This window comes from Anarrhichthys ocellatus, unplaced genomic scaffold (assembly GCF_004355925.1).
Source record: "Anarrhichthys ocellatus isolate YVR2014 unplaced genomic scaffold, GSC_Weel_1.0 scaffold91, whole genome shotgun sequence".
NCBI classification, from domain to species: domain Eukaryota; kingdom Metazoa; phylum Chordata; class Actinopteri; order Perciformes; family Anarhichadidae; genus Anarrhichthys; species Anarrhichthys ocellatus.
Window position 1 is genome coordinate 160,512 of NW_022280121.1, and position 19,743 is coordinate 180,254.

General features: G+C 43.2%; 1 protein-coding gene across 2 annotated transcripts in view; it reads right to left on the reverse strand.

Annotated features, from left to right (window-relative positions):
* The window catches only part of LOC116398807 (utrophin-like), a 97,906-nt gene that overhangs the window by 57,214 nt on the left and 20,949 nt on the right, over positions 1-19,743 (reverse strand). For both annotated transcript variants that reach the window (XM_031875456.1, XM_031875455.1), the window contains 23 exons: positions 19,009-19,124; positions 18,129-18,295; positions 14,713-14,943; positions 13,243-13,424; positions 12,064-12,214; positions 11,728-11,847; positions 11,277-11,378; positions 11,001-11,108; positions 10,677-10,856; positions 9,941-10,107; positions 9,723-9,846; positions 9,530-9,617; positions 8,792-9,036; positions 8,004-8,172; positions 6,177-6,304; positions 4,135-4,272; positions 3,927-4,040; positions 3,587-3,742; positions 3,267-3,437; positions 2,918-3,109; positions 2,098-2,232; positions 688-837; positions 17-178 (listed from right to left, as the gene is read on the reverse strand). In XM_031875456.1, coding sequence (XP_031731316.1) covers positions 17-178; positions 688-837; positions 2,098-2,232; positions 2,918-3,109; positions 3,267-3,437; positions 3,587-3,742; positions 3,927-4,040; positions 4,135-4,272; positions 6,177-6,304; positions 8,004-8,172; positions 8,792-9,036; positions 9,530-9,617; positions 9,723-9,846; positions 9,941-10,107; positions 10,677-10,856; positions 11,001-11,108; positions 11,277-11,378; positions 11,728-11,847; positions 12,064-12,214; positions 13,243-13,424; positions 14,713-14,943; positions 18,129-18,295; positions 19,009-19,124 — 3,496 coding nt within the window. The remainder of the gene's footprint in view (positions 1-16; positions 179-687; positions 838-2,097; positions 2,233-2,917; positions 3,110-3,266; positions 3,438-3,586; positions 3,743-3,926; positions 4,041-4,134; positions 4,273-6,176; positions 6,305-8,003; positions 8,173-8,791; positions 9,037-9,529; positions 9,618-9,722; positions 9,847-9,940; positions 10,108-10,676; positions 10,857-11,000; positions 11,109-11,276; positions 11,379-11,727; positions 11,848-12,063; positions 12,215-13,242; positions 13,425-14,712; positions 14,944-18,128; positions 18,296-19,008; positions 19,125-19,743) is intronic.

Here is a 19,743-nt window from a genome sequence, read left to right on the forward strand (position 1 = left end):
CACACGCGTACGGTACCTGTGCCTCCTGTGTGAGCTGGATGGCGTCGATACGGTCGGTGAGGTAGGACGTGAGTGTGTGGTCCAGCTGGCTCAGAGACTCCTGCAGTGTTTGGAGCGCCTGTTCGTTCTCCTTCAGAGTCTGCAGCTGCTGCTCAAGGCTGATCTGCCTGTTGACCGCCTGGAAGGAGACACGTACATTAAGCCATGTGTTTGAATATGTCACGGTCAAGGACGTCAATATTGCACAATTTCAATTAACTACGGGAAATTCATGTCTTAAAAAGGTAGATGGAAAAGGCTGAATATAAGCTGGTATATTATATAGATGGAGTGCAATACAGTTTGTGCTGATACAATGTAAAATATGGTAAAAATATAAATATGTTATTGATTTTACTATAATATGATAAAACATAAATGTGTTTGGTATCATATCAAAATAAATCTCAATGTACAATAACTTTCCTTCGAACAACCCATGGATGTTTGGTGAAAATGACACAGTTGCATATTTACAAAGGATATATTTCAATACAAATTCCTACAGTAAAATAAAATGCATATGTCTGAAACTGAAAACGAAATCCAACACATAATGGATGCCTTCTTTCTACAGCAACAAACGCACACGTATATCATATTATAGTAAAATCCACATTTGTTTACACACAAAGCCAAGGTCCTGACCTGGTGGTTGAGTTGCTCGTTACGGGAATTGAAGGCCTCTAGTTTCTCACTAATGAGTTCGTCCAGTATGCCCCCGTCTATCAGCGTCTGACCCAGCTCTCTGATTTGCGTCCGGTTGTCCCCGGGGTGGCGAAGCGCACTCTCCAAACACTGGTGGTGAATGACGAGATGGAGAAGGGGGTAAAAGTTATGAGCAAATAATCATAAAAATCAAGCAAAGAGGGAAGCAATGGAAGTGAGCGTGAGGAAGTGATCAAATAAAGTAGTCCAATAAAGTAGTCCTTTGATAAAGCTGCGACGAAGGTCAAGAAAGTTGAACTGCTTCACAGTTCCAAAAATTTAACACAGAAGCAAGAAAACAAGAGAAGACGGATTTACTACCAATTAGCTGAGCAAATAGATGGAGTGCAGATGCAGAAATTGCAGCGTTGGGTGTGTCAGATGGAGGCAAAAAGAGAGAAAAATGATAATAACTGAACAAGAAATGAGAGACAAGTGAGAGAGAGAAGCTTGTCGAGTGACGACACATGTTTGGCTTCCACAGTCATTGTTTACGTGGGGTCATTAAATGTGCTTTTCCTTCCCGGAGGTAATGAACAGAGAGAGAGAGAGAGCGAAAGCCCCCCTCCAGAGGGGTGAGTCTGATTTGGGAACTGGGAGGGGTGAGGGATGAGAAAGAGAGGTTTAGAAGAATGGAGAAAGAGAGAGAGAGAGCAAGAGAGAGGGAAAAAAACAGCCAAAACACATGAGGACGCAGAGGAGAGGGGGAAACATTGTCTTCAAGGGTCTTCAATTTCCTTCATCACTATGCGATGTTACAGAAGCAGCACTGTGATTAAAGTGAGTTTGACAGTCATGCCGCAGGCAAGTCTACAGATATAGCAACGAAGCAAGACAGAGCAGAAGAAATTTGGGAGACAAAGTCAATGAGGTTATTAACAGAGTTAGAATATTAAATGGAATGTTGTTTGGCGTGGAGATTTCATCTTAGCTAACTTTATGTATTTCTGAAATGTGACATAAAGCAGTGTCTCGTAATCACACATGGGATGGGACAAATGTTTGGGGTGATACGAAATAACTATTGGAGAATGTAAAGAAAAAATGTTGACGTTAAGTGAGACCAACAATAGCACTGAGTCAAAGTCCTTTTGGTGGTACTGATTCGAAATTAACCAGAACTAAGCTAGTCTCACATTCAAACAAATTCAAACTGCACACATAGAAACAAATTCATGACAAGTTAGACTGTGGGTAAGTCAGAAAAATATAAATATTCCATAAAAAGCTAAATCTTCCTCTTTAAAGAGTGAAAGAATTAAATGGAGAGAAAGATAAGAAGACTAACGGCAAACCATAAGATGACAGATGAATTAAACGCGATTACAGCATGCGTGTTTGCATTTGTACCTCCAGAGCTTCATTCACGGCCTCAGTGCTCTCCGGTAAGTTCTCAGTAGCTTGGACCTTCTCCCCCAGCGTGTTGAGCCAGGTCTGCTCCATATCCAGGTACTGAAGCAACTCCATCCAGCAGGACCAAACCTCCTACACATAAGCACTCAGTCAGAAACATTTCAATGACGCTGTGCACGGCCAGAAGAAAACTGTGACTACAAAGTGACAGCTGTATTAAGCATGCCCTCGCTTACAATCTCGAAGAACAATATGAAAAATACTTAGTTTACTCAATTAAGCAGCAAAAGTCTAGGAACAAAGAGAGAATAGTGACTAATGGGAAATCAGGCAAAGAGTATACATGAACATAAGCACAGCTCAGTGACGTCTTTGACCTTTTCCTTGCAGTCTGGGGGATGATAATCAAAAACAGCCTTAAACTATGACTTTACACTCACAGATTAGCTTGTAATACCAGAACCAGTGCCCTTCCAGCTGCTCCTGTTCTTTGCATGAAAATTAACAAAAAGGAGCCAGAGAAATGACACATCGCGTAAACAAACATGTCATTCCAATACTGTTGCAAGTTGCTGGCCAAATTGGACCATTCATGCATAAAATTAAGATTTTATTCTTATTTTCACGTGATTATGTGCTAGAGGAGTATTTATGGCTGTGAAAAACACACTAAAAGCCAACTGGAATCCACAATGACCAGGCGCTTCTTGTTTTTCCGTCTAAACAGATAAACTGAGAGGCTGATGCGCAAGAACATTTTTTACAACAAGAAAAGCATAGGTCGCCATCAGAAGGACATCACACCCACACACTTTACCTCCAGAGTGTGACACTTGCTCTTAAAGCGGTCACAGAGCTTTTGGTAGTTAACGAGAACCCCCTCCAGCTCAGAGGTCAGCTCCTCTGCACCGCCTCCACCAGGGGGCGATGTTCTGGACACCAGCATGTTGATGCTGTCCTTCAGGATCTTCACCTTCACCTCCTTCTGCAGCACATCCTCTTTAGCCCTCTGGTGCGAGAGGTCAGAGGACAACGGAGACAGTAACAGAAGAAGACACTTAGACCGACACACTCAAATAAAGCACTGTCAAAAGCAGAGATTCAACATATTTGCCCAAAGGTCTCCAAACGTTCCTACTATGTTATAACCGAGCCTGCACTCCCACCTTCATCTCCTCCAGCGATGTTTCCAGCTCCTCTGGACTCTTGTATTCAAAGTCCCTCATGAGAAACTCCTCATCGACCTGGGTCATCCATTCCTGCATCTCCGCCAAGTCCTTCCTCAGATTCACCTGCCTCTCCCGATTCTCTGCCACACGCTGCTGATGTTTCAGCAGCTGGAGTGACACATTACCTTCGTCAGCGAAACAAGACACTAAAAATCTCACCGTAGTTATGTGAATGAATACAGGCATGCAAATACACGGAATAGGAACTGCGGGATATAACAGCAAACTATGCAAACAAGAGAGAAGTTATTCCTCACCTGTTTGCCGAGCGTGTCCCATTTGCTCTGGCACTCGTCCAACTTATCCTGCCCCCAATTGGCTAGTCCCGGGACTGCAACGGTCTGTATAGCGCTCACATTCTCTCCCATCTGCTTCAATGAACCTTCCACTGACTCCATCTCATTCACATACTCCTTGTTAGCAGAAAAAAAAAGAAAGCATGATAAAGAATAATACTTTGACTGCAGTCTTCACATAAACATCTGTAAAAGTAACCTTTAAGTGGTTACGTCATGATGTCTTTACCATAAGAATGTCAAAAAGCATTGGGGGAAAAAATAACAATCAGTGTTTTCATATTTTGCATTGTCCCCTAACCTTGCACTGGTTAAGCTCTTCCTGTAGACTCTCTTTGCCGCCCAACCCCGTGGAATCACGAGACAACAGTTCCTGAACCGCATCCAACCAATGTTCAACTTCCACCAAACGCACCTGACGACAGCATCAAACAAATGGATCGAAAACATTAAAGTAAAGACCAAAAACACTCGAAGGCTTTCTGTATCACAAACCACAGCTACTTCACCTGATTGTCCCTCATGCTACCCAGGACGCACTGCAGTGTGCCCAGCTCCTCATGGGCCCTGGAGGAGAGCTGACTCCATCTTTGTAGTTCTGTAGAATCAGAAGCTTTCTGTGTTTGCTCAATCTCCAGACACAGGCCCTGCGGTGAACAAGAGATCAGGCTTTAAACGACATGTCCAAGCTGTGTGTAATGGAAACTCTTTATGAACAATTATATTATAAACAATTTGTTATGCAGCAACATTAACAACAACAACAATGTCTAACAGTGTGTCATCTCTTGGCGAGAAGAAGATAAGAAGTCCCTAATCTCTTTCATTAACTGAGGCTTCACGATTATGTAAACATTTGTGGCGGTCACGTCCTTTGACAAACCTTTGGAATCCTTTTATTTTTTCAACTTGTGATTACTCTATACTGATCCCAAGTTTCTCCAAGTAATTTGATATTTTGCCCCTCAGTGATGTTATATTATGAACCCCCTCAGAAGTACATAGTACAACCACAGTTATCCTCCGCAAAGTTCCACAGCAAAAACGTCTTGAAGCCGTATGCAGCTTTCATGTACTACGAACTGGTTGAGATGAGAAAGATTCCTATGTCCATGACTTCATGTGCGTGGAATTCACTGGACGACTCATGACAGTTGTTTGACTGCAGAGTTGTGGTGTGAGGGTTAAAACTACTGAGCATTGACAATATAACGCTATGACCACCACATTTGGGATAAATTATCTTGAACGTCTTTAGCAGAAATGAGGCATTCGTGTTTGTTTGGTTTTCAGGCACTTCAGAGTTATTAGGCTGCAAATCAAACTTTCAAAAACAATTGACTTTCCCACTTTCCCACTGCTACTTCAGTTGGAAACTGGTAATTACATTTATTTCAATTTGACATGAATGCGGCATTACAACTTGTAGTGAAAGATGAATCCATTTAAACATGACAGAACAACACTGGGCCAATCAGATGACTATCACCTTCTATCATTAGGCTAATTGCTAATGGGAGATGAGATGCCGTCATGAGATTGTGTGTCGCCTGTCAGGCTGACTGAGTGATTGAGCGGCCCCCCCTCACTGAGCTGTTAGGAGCTCCATGCAGCATGAATGGGCAAGCTGCCCAGAATGTGTCACATCCCCGCCCCTTTCCCCGGCACCATGCCCTATCTAACACGATAACAAGAGCTCTCGGAGTGAGCCACATTCCACCAAAGGATGGAGGAGGAGAGAAACACACGCGTATCACAAAGCTGCATACCAAAACACACACACACACACACACCCACACACACTCTTTTCCTCCCACACAGAGGTTTGATACAGTGCAGAGGGAAGTGACTGGCTGATAAAGGGGGCCTATTGTGTGCTTGAAAAAAAAAGAAAACTGACATTGGCTAACACTCTGATTCACGTGGAGGCACATGGGCAGACACAACAATGAAATCATTTTAGTTTAGATGTCAGAGGACACATGTGATATCAGCTTCAGTCTTCAGATAAACCACAACGACAATAGTTTAAAAATATATTCCAACACACGAGTATGCAGTTGTGTCGGTAGTTTTCACTTAATGTTGTTATTTATTGAAATATTATTAGATTTATTTTCAAAAAAACACAAAAAAATGTTACAAGATGAGCATGAAAAAGCAACGTGGATTATAAATAATAAATATAATTGGCAATAATAAAAATAGCTGAAGTGAACTGTGAAATGTATTTGTTTATTGTGGAAATGTATAGACTGACTATTGAATACAAATATTTGAGTAATAAGAATATTGGATTTATTAGAGTTAAACCTTCAAGACAACCTCAAACCTTAAAAAACATTAATAATATTAATTCTGTCAAACAATAGTAATGAGACTTTGTGATCATACTTTTAATGGTAACCTCACCTAGGAGTTCATGATTTGGGTTCCTGGTCATCAGAATATTTCTATTTTACAGATTTCAATGTAGTTTGGTGCAAAGTTTGTTTTTCCCTCATGGTTTTTGGAATCATAACTATATTTATAAAGATCATGCACTTCTCACCTGTGCACTCTCCACTGCTTCCTCAGCTGACGGGATGTCTACTATTCCTTCTCTCAGGGTGGCCAGCCTGGCCTTTAGTCCGTCCACCTGGCTCGATAACACCTGGTTGGCCTCAAGACTGGTCAAAGCTGGAACAAGGAGGAATTATATAGTAAGTTAAGGTATCAGAACTTTTGCATCAGGAATAAAACCACAAGGGGGCAGTGAGCAGGTATGGGATTCCCCTTCTGTGTGTGTGTGTGTGTGTGTGTGTGTGTGTGTGTGTGTGTGTGTGTGTGTGTGTGTGTGTGTTTTTACAGGAGGATCCCAGATGTTTGACAGTCTCAAAATACGTTTAGCTGCGCTCTTCTAACCAACTTATGCATAAGTTTAATCATCTAACTATCAATGCCACGAGACAGAATGTGTGTATTTCCATCCCACAAAGATATCTTTATCTATGTCGGACCGAAATAAATCAAATCAAACTAAATATTTTATCCATACTATCTCGGACACATTCAAATTCAATCATTCTTCCAACAACACCCTTCTGTCGACCAATTTGGTTGCTAACCAAAAAGAAACCATTGAACCAACAGCAAGACTATACGATAGCGCTTATAAGATCTTTGGCAACCTTCCCCTGTGGACTCCACACTGCACTTTCACATTTACTTTCAGATCCAAACCAACAGCTCACTTACTGCACTTACTGCTGTACTTCTAAGAAACAATACAAGACAGGAACGCATCACAAGTTCTAAATTGCCTGCACTTATCCCGGTGCAGACTTGCATGTTTTGTTGTTGTCTTGTTTCTGTCTTTATTTTGTGACGTAATTGTGATTCCGTCTTATGTGCTGCAGTACAGGAACCTGCTAGTTTTAACAGAGTCAGGCCAGATCAACTGTAACACATGAAATGTCACTTTTAATGTATAATAACAACAGTTCACAGATTAAATACAAATAAACTAAGTATGACGGATGCATTTTAAAAATACACAAAAGTTACCTCATTCATATTGAATGGTTGTATTGTTTTCGGTTCCTGCTCTTCTTACCGTCTCTCTCCTCATCTCCTTGTCTGTCAGCGTTGTAATAACCGGGTGATTTAATGCTTTCATAAAATGGCTATGTTTATATACGCAAAGAGCAGAGATGGAACTGGGAGAGAAATAGAAAGAGGCACTGGTGGGAGGCAAACGGCCCTTAAGCAGAGACAAAATGGTTTTCCTTGGCTTTCATCCAAATCCAAAATCATAAAAGCCTAAAAGGCAGAGTGACACACACACACACACACACACACACACACACACACACACACACACACACACACACACACACACACACACACACACACACACACACACACACACACCTGTCGTCTGGAGTGGAGGGGATCATTCAAGTCTCTATGGACTGGCACGGAGGGATGATCTTACACTCGATCGCTCACGTATACACACGTGCTTCTAGTGAGCTTTTGGAGGCCATATAAGGACATCATTACTTGTGGCTGTCCACAGATTCATATAAAAGCCGATGTCAAATTTACACAACCCCTGTGGGACTGAGCTCTGCTGATCTTAGCCATCACTCTTTCTGTCTCCCTATAAACCTGAAAGCTTTGAGCCAAAAGCAAGGAAAGAGAAATGGGTCTTTGTTTTAAGGAAGGCTTAAATCTCCTGTACTGCAGCTCTCTGAAATAGGAGGATGCCTCAAGGCTGTCAAAACCCAGTGAAAAGCACATACTGTTAATACCGATAAACCTCCTCAGAGTTTTGGAACAGGTTTCCTCTGCACCCATTTTAAAATATCATTTTGATACAGTTTAGCAGGAGTACCTTTGTTGACCTCTTGCTCTCTGCTCTGAAGCCGCTGCAATGTGGAGGCGTGATGTGCCGATACCACCACCATGGTGTCTTTCAGAGAGGGCATAGCTCCTAGGGACCCCACCTCTGCAGAAAGCTGCTCCAGTCGGGGACTCGAGGCAGTGACCTGGACAAGTCGGGACTGAAGAACATAAGAGGAAGACGCAAGTTCATTCGTTTGTAAGAAGAGAATTGTTTAACGATGATTCAGAAGGGAAATGTTATAAACTTGGCTCAAGATAAGTATATTCTCTTGACTTCTTCTTTAATAATGAAGATGGAAAGTTTATGTTTCAGCAAGTCATTTCCTTGTATCTGATTTATTTAGTGCCATTAAGAATAATCAGTGTCGTCTTAAAGAAATAATCTTTTCTCTGTATAAAAAAGGAGAGGAAAACCTGCAACAGACACAATAAGTTATTCTGGAGATAAATTCACAAGTTACAGGATGAAGTCGTGCTTTTTCCCTTCCTGCTCAAAGTGAATTAGTCTCAAATTATATATTCTCAACTCCACACTTCAGGACAGTGTGATGAAGGGTTTTATCTGTCTGAATCTGTCCACCTTTTACTGACTTTGCAAGCATTTGAAGCACTCCGTCTGTTAAAGAGTCTCATCTCTGCTGTGAAAACTGAAGCGTTTATGAGATGCCAGCATGAGCTGAATGTAAGAGGACTAATGAAAGGGCTGGAGGTGAAATTAAAGATTAAACTCACACTAAAGAGATCAGGGCGAATGTGGACGGAGACAATGTCTCTTACCTGACATCCTCCGCTCAGGCTTCTGAGCTCAGCCTCGTCACACTTTTCTCCAGCCGAAGTTGAGTCCAGCCACCGATCCTGCTCCTCGAGGGCTCGGTCCAGGTCTGCCAGCTCTGCAGACACCGCCCTGACACGGCTTTGAGTGTGAACTCGATCGCGGGCTGCCTGCAGCTCCCTCGCACACACATCCCACTCAGTTTGGGTCAGGTCTATGTCCGCCCTCACTGAGTCCACACACTCTCCTTCTGCGGGGAAAGAAAGAAGTCAACAGACAAAAAGGCTCACTTCAAATGTACTGAACAACTAATTAAGTCGACTTTAAGTGGATTTTCACATCATTTAGTCTGTCACAGCCTGAGTTTTTGGTGTGAGTAAGAGACCCTAGCAAGAGTAAAAAGGTCAGAAAATAAGTTCTGTTTTGTGGAAAGTTCTGTGTTTAACAAACATACTCCACTACCCCTCACTGCCTCCAGAACAGTGTAAACACCCGAGTGCCTCTTCATTTCATTGAGCAGTTATATGAAGTCCGCAACCCACCAGGCTGACAGATTTTAAAAACGTAGGCTTGTAAATACCCAGAAAAATACCAACCAGCTGTGGAAAAGTAGTTAAGTCTTATGAGATCTCTGTTAGAGCCACTAGTCGTGAGCCTCTGAGCAACAATAAATACGAGCAGCTGTCTTGGAACGTGACAAAACTTGGATTGGTTTGTGTGGTCAGTGAGCAAAGGAATCATACCTCTCTCCAGCTGGTCCATCAAGACCCGTCCCTCCTGGATCACTTGACTGACTGTGGCTTCCTTTGCATTGAAGTCCAACTCTAAACCCTGCAGCGATTTGTCAACACATATTTACAGTGCGATTTTAGAAACACGTGCACAGACTTTAAGTTGGAATTGTTTGTTCTTAAGCCGTATCAACTGCAGGTTTACCTTCAGTGTCTCCTGCAGGTCTGGTGTGTCAGGCGTAGTGTCGGGGTGCGTGGAGGCCAGCGCCTGAGTGGACGTCTTCCATGTTTTAATCCAGGTCAGGACACCAGAAAGCTTATTTTCAAACCTGCAGAACACAATGTGTCTTTAATTCTTACACTATTCTGACAAAGGAGGCCTAGTGTGTACAGTACACGTCCCAGAACTGTCCCAGTTCTTACAATTGTCTGACTTCTGCATCGGTCTCCACCAGTCGTTTCTTCGGGGGAGCAGGTGGGGCCAACTCCTGGTCAGCGATAGAAGCAGCAACAGCAGCTACGGCAACTGCATCCACGACGACCTGCTCTTCCACCTGAGTCATCCCAGCATCCGTCACGGCTTCCATTACCTTAGCAGGGAGGTAGAGCAACAGTGAGAATGAGACAGAAATCAACCACACTCATCAAGTCAGAACCAAACAGGCTGTGACCAAATTCATTCACGGTGCAATTTAACTTTAAACTTATTCTATACACTCAATAACAATGTACAGCAGTGATTTTATCAGAAATAAACAACATTTTGCACTCTTGAATGTTGTTCCGACTTAGTTAAAATTGTACACCCATAACAGTGGTTTTGGTCATTTATTATTCATTACTTTACTTAAACAGACTGAAAAATTGAAGATTTATAATGTTATCTTTTTCCATCGTCTTCAATGAACATCAATGAACTTCCACCCATCTTACTTCCCCTTTTTGTTTTAATCTCAAGACCACAGGAAAGCCCAAATCAAAACATTCTCACTGTCCAGGCGGAGCCAAAGTCTCTTTATACAAAGTAGGTTGAGTTAGTAAGTAGCTCCAGTTACAGAAATACATAATATCTCTATTAGCTCAGGATGAAAACACACACACACACACACACACACACACGCACACGCACACGCACACACACACACACACACACACACACCTGGAAGGAGCAGTCCTCCAGCTTCTGCACTAGGTTGTCCCATCTATGTGCCAGCTCCTCTGTGTTTGTCTCAATCCTGGCTCCCGCCTCAGGGCTCTGCAGTAGCGATATCACATCCTGTCCTGCATCAGAGAGCTGGTCAAGAGTCCTCCTCTTATTTTCCATGTCTTCCTTTAAAATCTACAGAATTGAATCACAAACAAAATCAATGGCTACGCTAAACATAGAGACCTTACTGCTAAAGTTCACTAACTAGAGGTGGTTAGTTTGTTGAAGTATCTGCAGCAGCAGCAGCAGCATGGCAAGACTTGGCAGACTACTTACTGCTAATCGGCGCACATTGGTATTCATTTCACTCGGGTCCTTAAAGTTGCTGGTCTGTACTTCACTCAAGGCCTCCTCTTTTTCTGCCAACCACGCTAGAAACAAACTCTACAGAGGAGGCGAGAAAATAGTATTAACTTCAAAAAAAGAGAGCACTGGTGTCCTGCAGCCTCGTTAACATTTAACACATTTGGAGTTCTGAATTCAGCGATCAGGGAAAAGAAGACAGTGTGCATGTTTGTGTACACAGTAGGGAGAGCGTGCTGCATGTCCAACCTGGTCTGATAGAAGCTGCTGCCACACCATGAAGACCTCCTGCAGCTTGTGCCACCTCTCCTCTGTCCAGCGACACACAGCTGCCCAGCGCTCACCCAAAGACTTGAAAGCAGGATAAAGAGAAACATTAATACGAACATGGACGTTCAGAGAAGCACAATGTAAAGGAGAGGAACAAGTTGAATACATTCATTTGTTGATTATTTTCTAGATTAATCAATTCATTGTTTGGTTAACAAAATAGTGAAAAATGTCCATTCAGTTTCTCATAGTCTAAGGTGATGTCCTCAAATGTCTTGCATTGTCAGAGCAAACGGCTTAATACAGCCTGACAATCTATAGAAAATGTGTGGTCACTCAGCCAGCTTTTGTAGATGAAGTTCTAAAAACAAAAAGGAGGATATTATTTTTATATATATATATATATATATATAGCTGTCTGATGACTCACTTGTAGTTGCTCCTCCAGGGCAGCGGTGGCACTCTCCCCACTGTTCTCATCTACTACCACCACCATGTGCGTTAGAGAGTTGACCTTCACCTGCTCCGCCTCCAGGTCGTTCTGAAGCTCCTGAACAGAAACGCAAATAGTGAATTCAGCATGGTGGCATATTACCCATTAACAGAGCTGGCAGAGAAGCCAGTGAGCTTTATAGTGGCACACAGTGAATGACTCATGCAAGTTCAGGATTTCTGTTCTAATTGTCCATGTTAAATCAATTGCCCGTTCTTCATTGAATACATTTTGGCTTTGACAGGAAACATTTGAATGGGAAGCCATATTTACTTTGTGCTGTTCTATCTGTTCTTTGTAGAGCTCCAGGTCTTTAGCTGCGGGTTCAGTCTCTATCTTTTTGATTCGCTCCTCTGTTCGCGACAGCCAATCAGAAAGCTGCTGTAACTGCTGCTGCTGAAGATCCATCAGGACTTCATGGAGCCTGGGGAGGGACAGAGTCAGCACAGACAGTGAGGAAGAAAGGACATGAAAGTTATCTGTTTAATAATCTTTCAGGTGAAACCGACCGATTGAACTACCTCACAAACACTACAATAAGGGACAATGCTGTATACGGACTCCACGGACAGTGAGGCATGCAAAAGCACATATACACTTTATAACGGGGTCAACAAATGCTCATCATGAATACGATTTATCAACCAATGTGTTTTGTGTGTGTGTGTGTGTGTGTGTGTGTGTGTGTCTACAGCGTCATCAACCTTGATAACATAGATTAAGCGTTAGACTTGTTAGGCCTTGGAGGGCTCAAGGCTTATCAATTGTCACCTTCACTCAGTTTGCAGCCTTGTACATTCTTCACGAGCAAAACTCTGAACATCTGAGGTCAACAGTAACACAGAATGACCTCTGCTGGGCAATGTGTGGCTCATGATGCGATATGACTGCACACTACACACACATTTCCAGAATTTTGAGATGTAACTTTACAAAATACAATGACAGCTAACTGGTTTCTCAGGCTGTCTGGATACCATTTTGGAGCTTTGAATGTTTGGGTGAAAAATAAATCGAGAATATTCAACAAATATGGGGCGACCACGACGACAATAATTACCTCATTATGTACTTTACTTTGCTATTATTGTCTAATGAGAGATAAGGACAAAAATTGGACTTCCTGGATTTTCCATTTTCGTGGGGTGGACAGCAGCGACACACAAACCTCTACACACAACAAACAAAACTATTTGTCTGAGAATAGCTCAAGAATAACTCATGTTTATGCATAATGAATAATGTGATTACTCTTCTTTACTTCATGGGCTATTTCAGATTTTTGGGGTAATGCAAACATAATAATGTTTTGTGTTTTTTTTTACAAGCATTCGGCTCAACCTTATAAATAAATAAAGAAAACAAATCATGTGATATTTGCAATCAACAACCGCAAAATGTATTGCAATACCTCTATAGGACATACGTATGTGTACATGTGTGTGTATCAACCTGGCCTGGCGGTCCATGCTGGCCACTCGGAGGCTCTCCCAGCGGGAGTTGAGGAGGCACATCTGCTCCCGGATTTCCTCTTCTTCCTCGTCTGTCAGATTGCCCTGGGCAATCAGTTGGTTACCCGCTTGGAGCACATTACCCACACTGCTCTGGTGCGCTGTCAACTCCATCATGAAGGCCTTTTAGATGAGGAGAAGTAAAGAGTTATGGTAAAATCATGTTTTACTTCATACCCTTGAATTATGCAGATTCAGTCTAACATGGAGACCTAACATTGCTTATATAATCGGAGTTAGCCTGCTGACACTTAGCACCCACATACCTGGATACGTGTCTCTGCCAACCCCTTACCTCGAGCTTCACTAGGTAGAACACTTAATAATGCCCCACAGAAGCACCGGGTATCACCTCTGCACCCTCGCATTAACGAGTGTTGCTGTAGCAACAGTCAGACAAGCCTGCGAGCACAAACTGAAGAGCAGAGTCTGTCAAGCAGCCAACTGAGGCCAATTACAAAACAAAAGAGGGATGAGAAATGCTTCAAGAAGGAAAACAAGAGCAACTTTGAAGGAGTTAAGTTACTCCTTAGAGGAGCTGCTTTTTGCTGGTCCCTGTTGTGAGCAATATGAAGCCCAATGAATTGAGTTATTGTCGCTTTTCCGTGAGGTCTCTAGATGAGTAAGCATTTTTGACTGCACCTCTGAGCACATTGTTTTTGATCAGGCTTTGCTGGAGAAGTTGGGAGTACGTATGTGAACAACAAGGCCGAAACAGACTGCATTGATTTGTTTTAGGCCTCCTGAAAAGCCTGGCTGTTAAAGAGGCTTTGGGTCTTGTTGCTCAGTCTCACTACCGGCTTTCAGCTTTGACCTGGATTCCAGACATCAGACTTCACAAATATTCACATTTCAGCCAAAGGGAATCCAGCCAAAGCCCCTTTACACACATGCACAGACACAAACCCTGCAGCTACGCCTTCTCAGGCAAGCAAGCGAGGTCTGTGCCAGGGCACCATGGGGTGCTGTGCGCCACTGTTCACAGCAGAATTCCTGGCATTCCCAACATGTACAGAACATGTACTGCTGGTTGTGGGAGGGCTTTATCTCTGGGACACTATATTCAGGCTCAGAAAAGGAGAATGACAGTTCTTAGACAAAAAAAAAAAACTGGTGCTTAAGATAAGATAAGACAAATATGTCATCATTTGTCTTAAAAACAATAAAATGTTTAATTCTAAACTGAAATATAAGTCCATTTAGACAGTTATGGACTTTTCATATATTAACCTTTGAGAAGCACCGCATAATGTATCACTTTGTCACTTTTTGACAGTGTTAGAGGTGCAAACAACAGTGTTATTTATGTATTTATTTAGTTATGTCAATGTATCTGAGTCCTGTCTACATGTGCAAGCATGTTTACATCTCTGCAAGCCCTAAGCCAGCCAGCCTGCGGGTCTCCTCCTACCTCGTGCGTGTGAAACTGCTCCTTGACTTCTTCCACATCGTCTGACACCTCCTCCTGAGTATGCAGGGCATCCTCGGCCAACAGCAGCCAGGTCAGTACCTCCTCCAGCGTGGTCTGGTAGCTGTCCAGGTCCACTTCCAGCAGGCTGCCCTCCATCTCCCCCTCTGTCTCTGTCAGGGTGCTGGGGGTCTCAGGCCGGGGGCTGCTGCCTGCTTCCTCCATCTGCACATTCTGCAAGACATGAGGCGGGAATGAGGGCACCGGTTGACCATATTTTAGACATCTGGGATTATCATTACTGTGATAATAGGAAAGGTATAATAGTAAAAGTAATTACTTTTCATCTGAGCACATTAGTTGGTAAGTTTTAAAATAGAGCCAGACATCTAGGAGGGGCCAGTGTTGCTCTGGAGCACGCAGAGCAACCTGCCCTTCTAAGTTAAGAAAAAACCAAAACAACTGCAGGCCTATTATAGGATGCTTAGAGGAGCCCTTTCAACACTGGGCAGGGCAATGCTCATTCTAGAAATAGCAGCAAGTTTGTCCTGGGTGACGTTGAGTGTACAGTCAGATATGAACGGTGCAGGAGAAATGGCTTTAAGAACAAGAGGGAATGCATGTTTGAAATGAAACAAAACTTAGATGTAAGTGGAAAGAAGCTTTGTTGTGTCATGTGTCAGTGCAGTGTCCTTCAATAACAACTTCCCTGAATACATTTCTAAATCTACAACCATAAAAAAAGAGGCAGTTCATTTATCACAATCTCACTAAATTAACAAATTATTCCAGGTTTCCATTTTCTGAAGGAAAGTTGGAAAAAAGTTCGACAGAGCTCAACAAATCGGTCTGCAGCTGAAATAAACAGGAGATAAAATCCTTGCAGCCGGAGCCGAGCCAAGTCAAAGATGACAGAAATGCTAATGGCTGTGGAGAGACTGGTCCAGTAACGAGTCAAATGGACCTTTGTTTTCCAGGCGGAAAGTACACAAAGTAATGTCTGTGCAGCGAACTCAGAAAAAGGTCACCTGCTGAAAATATTTGATGACCTTTCAGATATTTTGGTGAAAGTCATAAAAATACTGTAAGTCCTTATGTTAGACCGATGGAGGCTGGCAGAGACATCAGTAACAACGTTAGACGGAAAGATGAGGGGGAGGGGGAGAGAGACAGAGACAGAGAGAGAGAGAGAGCGAGAGAGACAGAGAGAGAGAAAACTGCCGCCTTGCTCGATTTATTGACTTGAATGGCTGTAAAATAGCTGTGGTCTGGCTCAACAGAACACTTTATTATCACCAGATGATTTGCTCAACTCAATCGCTGCATTCATCACGTTTGCAGTTGTGGTTCTGGAGCATGCAATTATGCTTACGTAAAATTTTTGTTAGATCACTAGCCGTCAATATTGAAAACACATGAAGATTAAGAACTCCACAAAAATAGCACGAACCAGTAGCATGAACTTCAAAAACACAATTACCAGAACAAAACACAGTTATCAGAAACAAAGAGCCTTTATTTTTTTCCCCTCCACTCTCACACTACCAGCAGCATTACGCATCACGCATCACTTCCTATGGAGAGAGGAACTCTGCCAGGAAAGTAAACCCCTTGTTGGACAAATCAGGACACTATTTAAAAAGAGACTTTTCCAGCACTCGTTCCAGGACGTGTGAAGTATGTGCCCACGGGTAATATAAACCTAAGAGGTGGTTTCTGGGATTTTCTGACTTCTAACTAAAAAACCTCTGAAACAGCCAAACCAGCGATGTAACCATGGGCTGCAGTTTGATCTGCTGTAGCTACTCATCACAAGTTAGTCAAACAGCAGGAAAGTCCAACTGAATCAAGGTGTAGAAATAAGACACCCTGAAATGCTCACAGATGTTAAACATTGAACAGTGTCGGTGTGTGCATGTAAAGCCACCTGCCCACCAGCACGCAGGCATCTTTAATGCTCCAATAACCTTCCCTGTCAACTCTCTGCGCACACACTCCCATTCTCCCCAATTTATTCCCTCATTTCCTTCCACCCCCCCTTTACAGCTCTGTGTTTCCAGCAGCATGCAGTTCGGTCTGTTGGCTAATGTCAGAGGGGTGAGTCATGGCTCTGCTCCCTATTTGCCTACGCCTGCTGTGCTTTTCATGAGCAGTGCTGGAGAGAATGAAGGAGATGGCTTTTTTTTTCTGGGTGGGGGTGACTCCCTCTATCTGGCAACACACACAATGAGACACTTCACAATATTCCTTTTATGCTTGCACATAACGGCGCCTGTGGCCTTCAAACTGAATGTTATCAGAAACACAACACAGCAGTAAAGGTTGAAGCAGTTATGGGTTCAATTTTTTTTGCACCTTCAGCTTTTCAGTTGTTGGTTTTTTTTTGTTACCAGGGGGCACAGACAAGGGGGGTTCAGACAGGCAGCCACTGGGGAGCACTGTGTCACTATTGAAATAACCAAACCAGGGGGATTAAAGAGATAGTACACTGTTGTGTATATTTCTTGACGGGTGTATCCATACACAAAATTATCATAAACAGGTTGGGGTGGGACATCCACTGTGCTGTTTACAAAAAGGTACAAGTTACAGTCTAGTACAGTACAATACTATTTGCAGTACATCTTATACTACATATTGGCATTTGCAGAACATAAATCCAAATATTCCGGACCAATAAAGTCAGATGTTCGACTGTTTGTTTCAACATGATAGTGAGGTTAGCCTAGCTCCCTGATAAACTATCCCATTGACTTCTTGCAAATAAGCTCTGAGGCAAACACGTGTATGATTATGATAATCTTAACAAATAAACACCACTTCTTTTTTTTTTAGGCATAAATGCAATCAGCAGAAGTAAAAAGACGTACGGCTATAATAAACGAACTATACCATGGTCGCATGACTTCACGTCAGCCCCCCCTAAGTGAAAGGTGGACTGGTGTTCGGCGTGATGACGTTAAGTAATCTCTTTTAGCCACTTGTTAGCAACCACCTTTTTTAAGACACGTAAATGCTTCAATGTTCGCAAGAGGGGCATTTACAAAGGTTTTTGATTGACCTAGGTTTGTGGATCGAAAACCAGTTCTGAACTGCTTTTTTTTTTATTCCAGTTGTAAATTCCCGAAGTTTGGACTCTATGTGCTTTTGTCTACATTGCTGGTTACCAGCTGTGGATTTTGAAAATTTACACATAAAAGAGCACCTTGGATTCCTTGAAAAACAGACGTCTCCATGGACTCAGCAGCTTAAACGGTTGTGAGAATAGATACAGTGACTTTCCCGTCGGTATGGATCCCACTTTGCCCCAAAATCGTTGTCCAGAAAAGCCTCAGCTGTTGGTGCTTTTTGCACGCTGATATCGTACCCTCCTGTATCATATCACATGAAGTACAAACATGCTGTGTTGTGCGTTTTACCTGAGCACTGAGGCCTGGACCCGAGTCCTCAGACTCCACTTTGTATTTGCGTGGAAGGGTCTCCACTTCTCTGATAGCCTCCATGCTCACGTCTTTGGGCAGCACGGCGAACAGCGATGTTACGTACATGATGATGGACTTCTTATCCGGTAACTGCACTGCCACGTCTGAGAGAGAGCGGGCAAGATGGTGGGAGGGAGGTGGATGTAAAGGCGGAAAGATCAGAGATAGAAATTAAGCGTGAGAAGCAGGAGGAGGAGAGTGGGGGATAGAGAGGTGAAAATTGCATGTGGAGAAAAGCAGCATGGTCGATGAAGTGAGATAACGGTTAAGGGTGACAGCAGAAGATTAGATGGGGCGGAAGGGGAGAGGGGAGGGAAAAAGGCAGGTTGAGGCAAGTTGTGCTAATTAAACAAGGCTTTGCCACAGGTCAAGTGTGACTACCTCTCGGTCATGACATAACAAGAAGTGTCTGAACATAGACAGCTCACGTATACGTGCACACTGAGGAGCTTCAGGTGCTCCGTGAACTGTAAAAAACATTCTGCACAAACGCAGCTTAACAAATCTTCAGCCAAAGACAACACCAAGGTATTTGCTCCACCGTGAGCATATCCAACTGCTGGCAGGACATGAAGGCAGGCTCCATGAACACAGGCCATGTTTTAATATGTGGGAATTTTGGACAGTAAAATATAAGTCATTCCACATCCAGCTAATCTTTGGGACTACTATGAAAGGTAGTTAGTAGGTGCCTTTTCTTTTGTAAACAATTTGTTTTTACATTTTCATAAAAACTTTCTGCAGTTCTTCTTGTCCAAATAATTACAGTTGGTGTACAGTGTGATTCAGTGTTCAAAGCTGCTCAATAAGGCCGTACCTTCGGCATCCAGTAGCCTCTCAATAGCCAGCTGGTCTTTGGCTACAGTGAAGGCGTGGTCCAGTCTCTCCACAGGGCTCAGTCTGACCACCTGATCCCAGCTGAATGCATTTGGCCTGAAGACACAAAGAACAGTGGCGATGAGAGAGCAGCAACATGGAGACTGTAAACATTTCCAAAATGAAGGGTACGGTCTCAGATAATCCATAAAACACATGCATCATATCCACAAAAATGTGCACATTTCTCAAAGCGCTGGTGCTGTTGGAGGGAACATATAATCTGTTCTCCGCACAGAAAAGACTCTTCCCTTAGTTGTGCAGGGGGGACTTGTGTTGAGGCCAGTCGGGTGTGGAATGTGTGTGTTCGATTATCCACCTAAATCCTGGCCCAGGTCTAAACCAACACTGGCCTTTCTCACTGCTCACAGGCCTGTGTGTGTGTGTGTGTGTGCATCACTAGTAAAGACAAGGGGTTACAGAAAGCGGGAAAAACAGCCTTAACGCTTCTCCCGCTCTCTTTCTTTCACACACACACAGCAGCTTACACACATACACCAAGCGTGTGTAAACAGTGGCATGGCAGGCGTAAACAGAGCAAGTCAAGCGGTGTACACACACCCGGCAGGCGCTGACCTGTCAACCTGACCTCCTGCCACTTAGCCTGGGTATCCTCACAAGCGCTCTCTCACACACACACACACACACACACACACACACACACACACACACACAC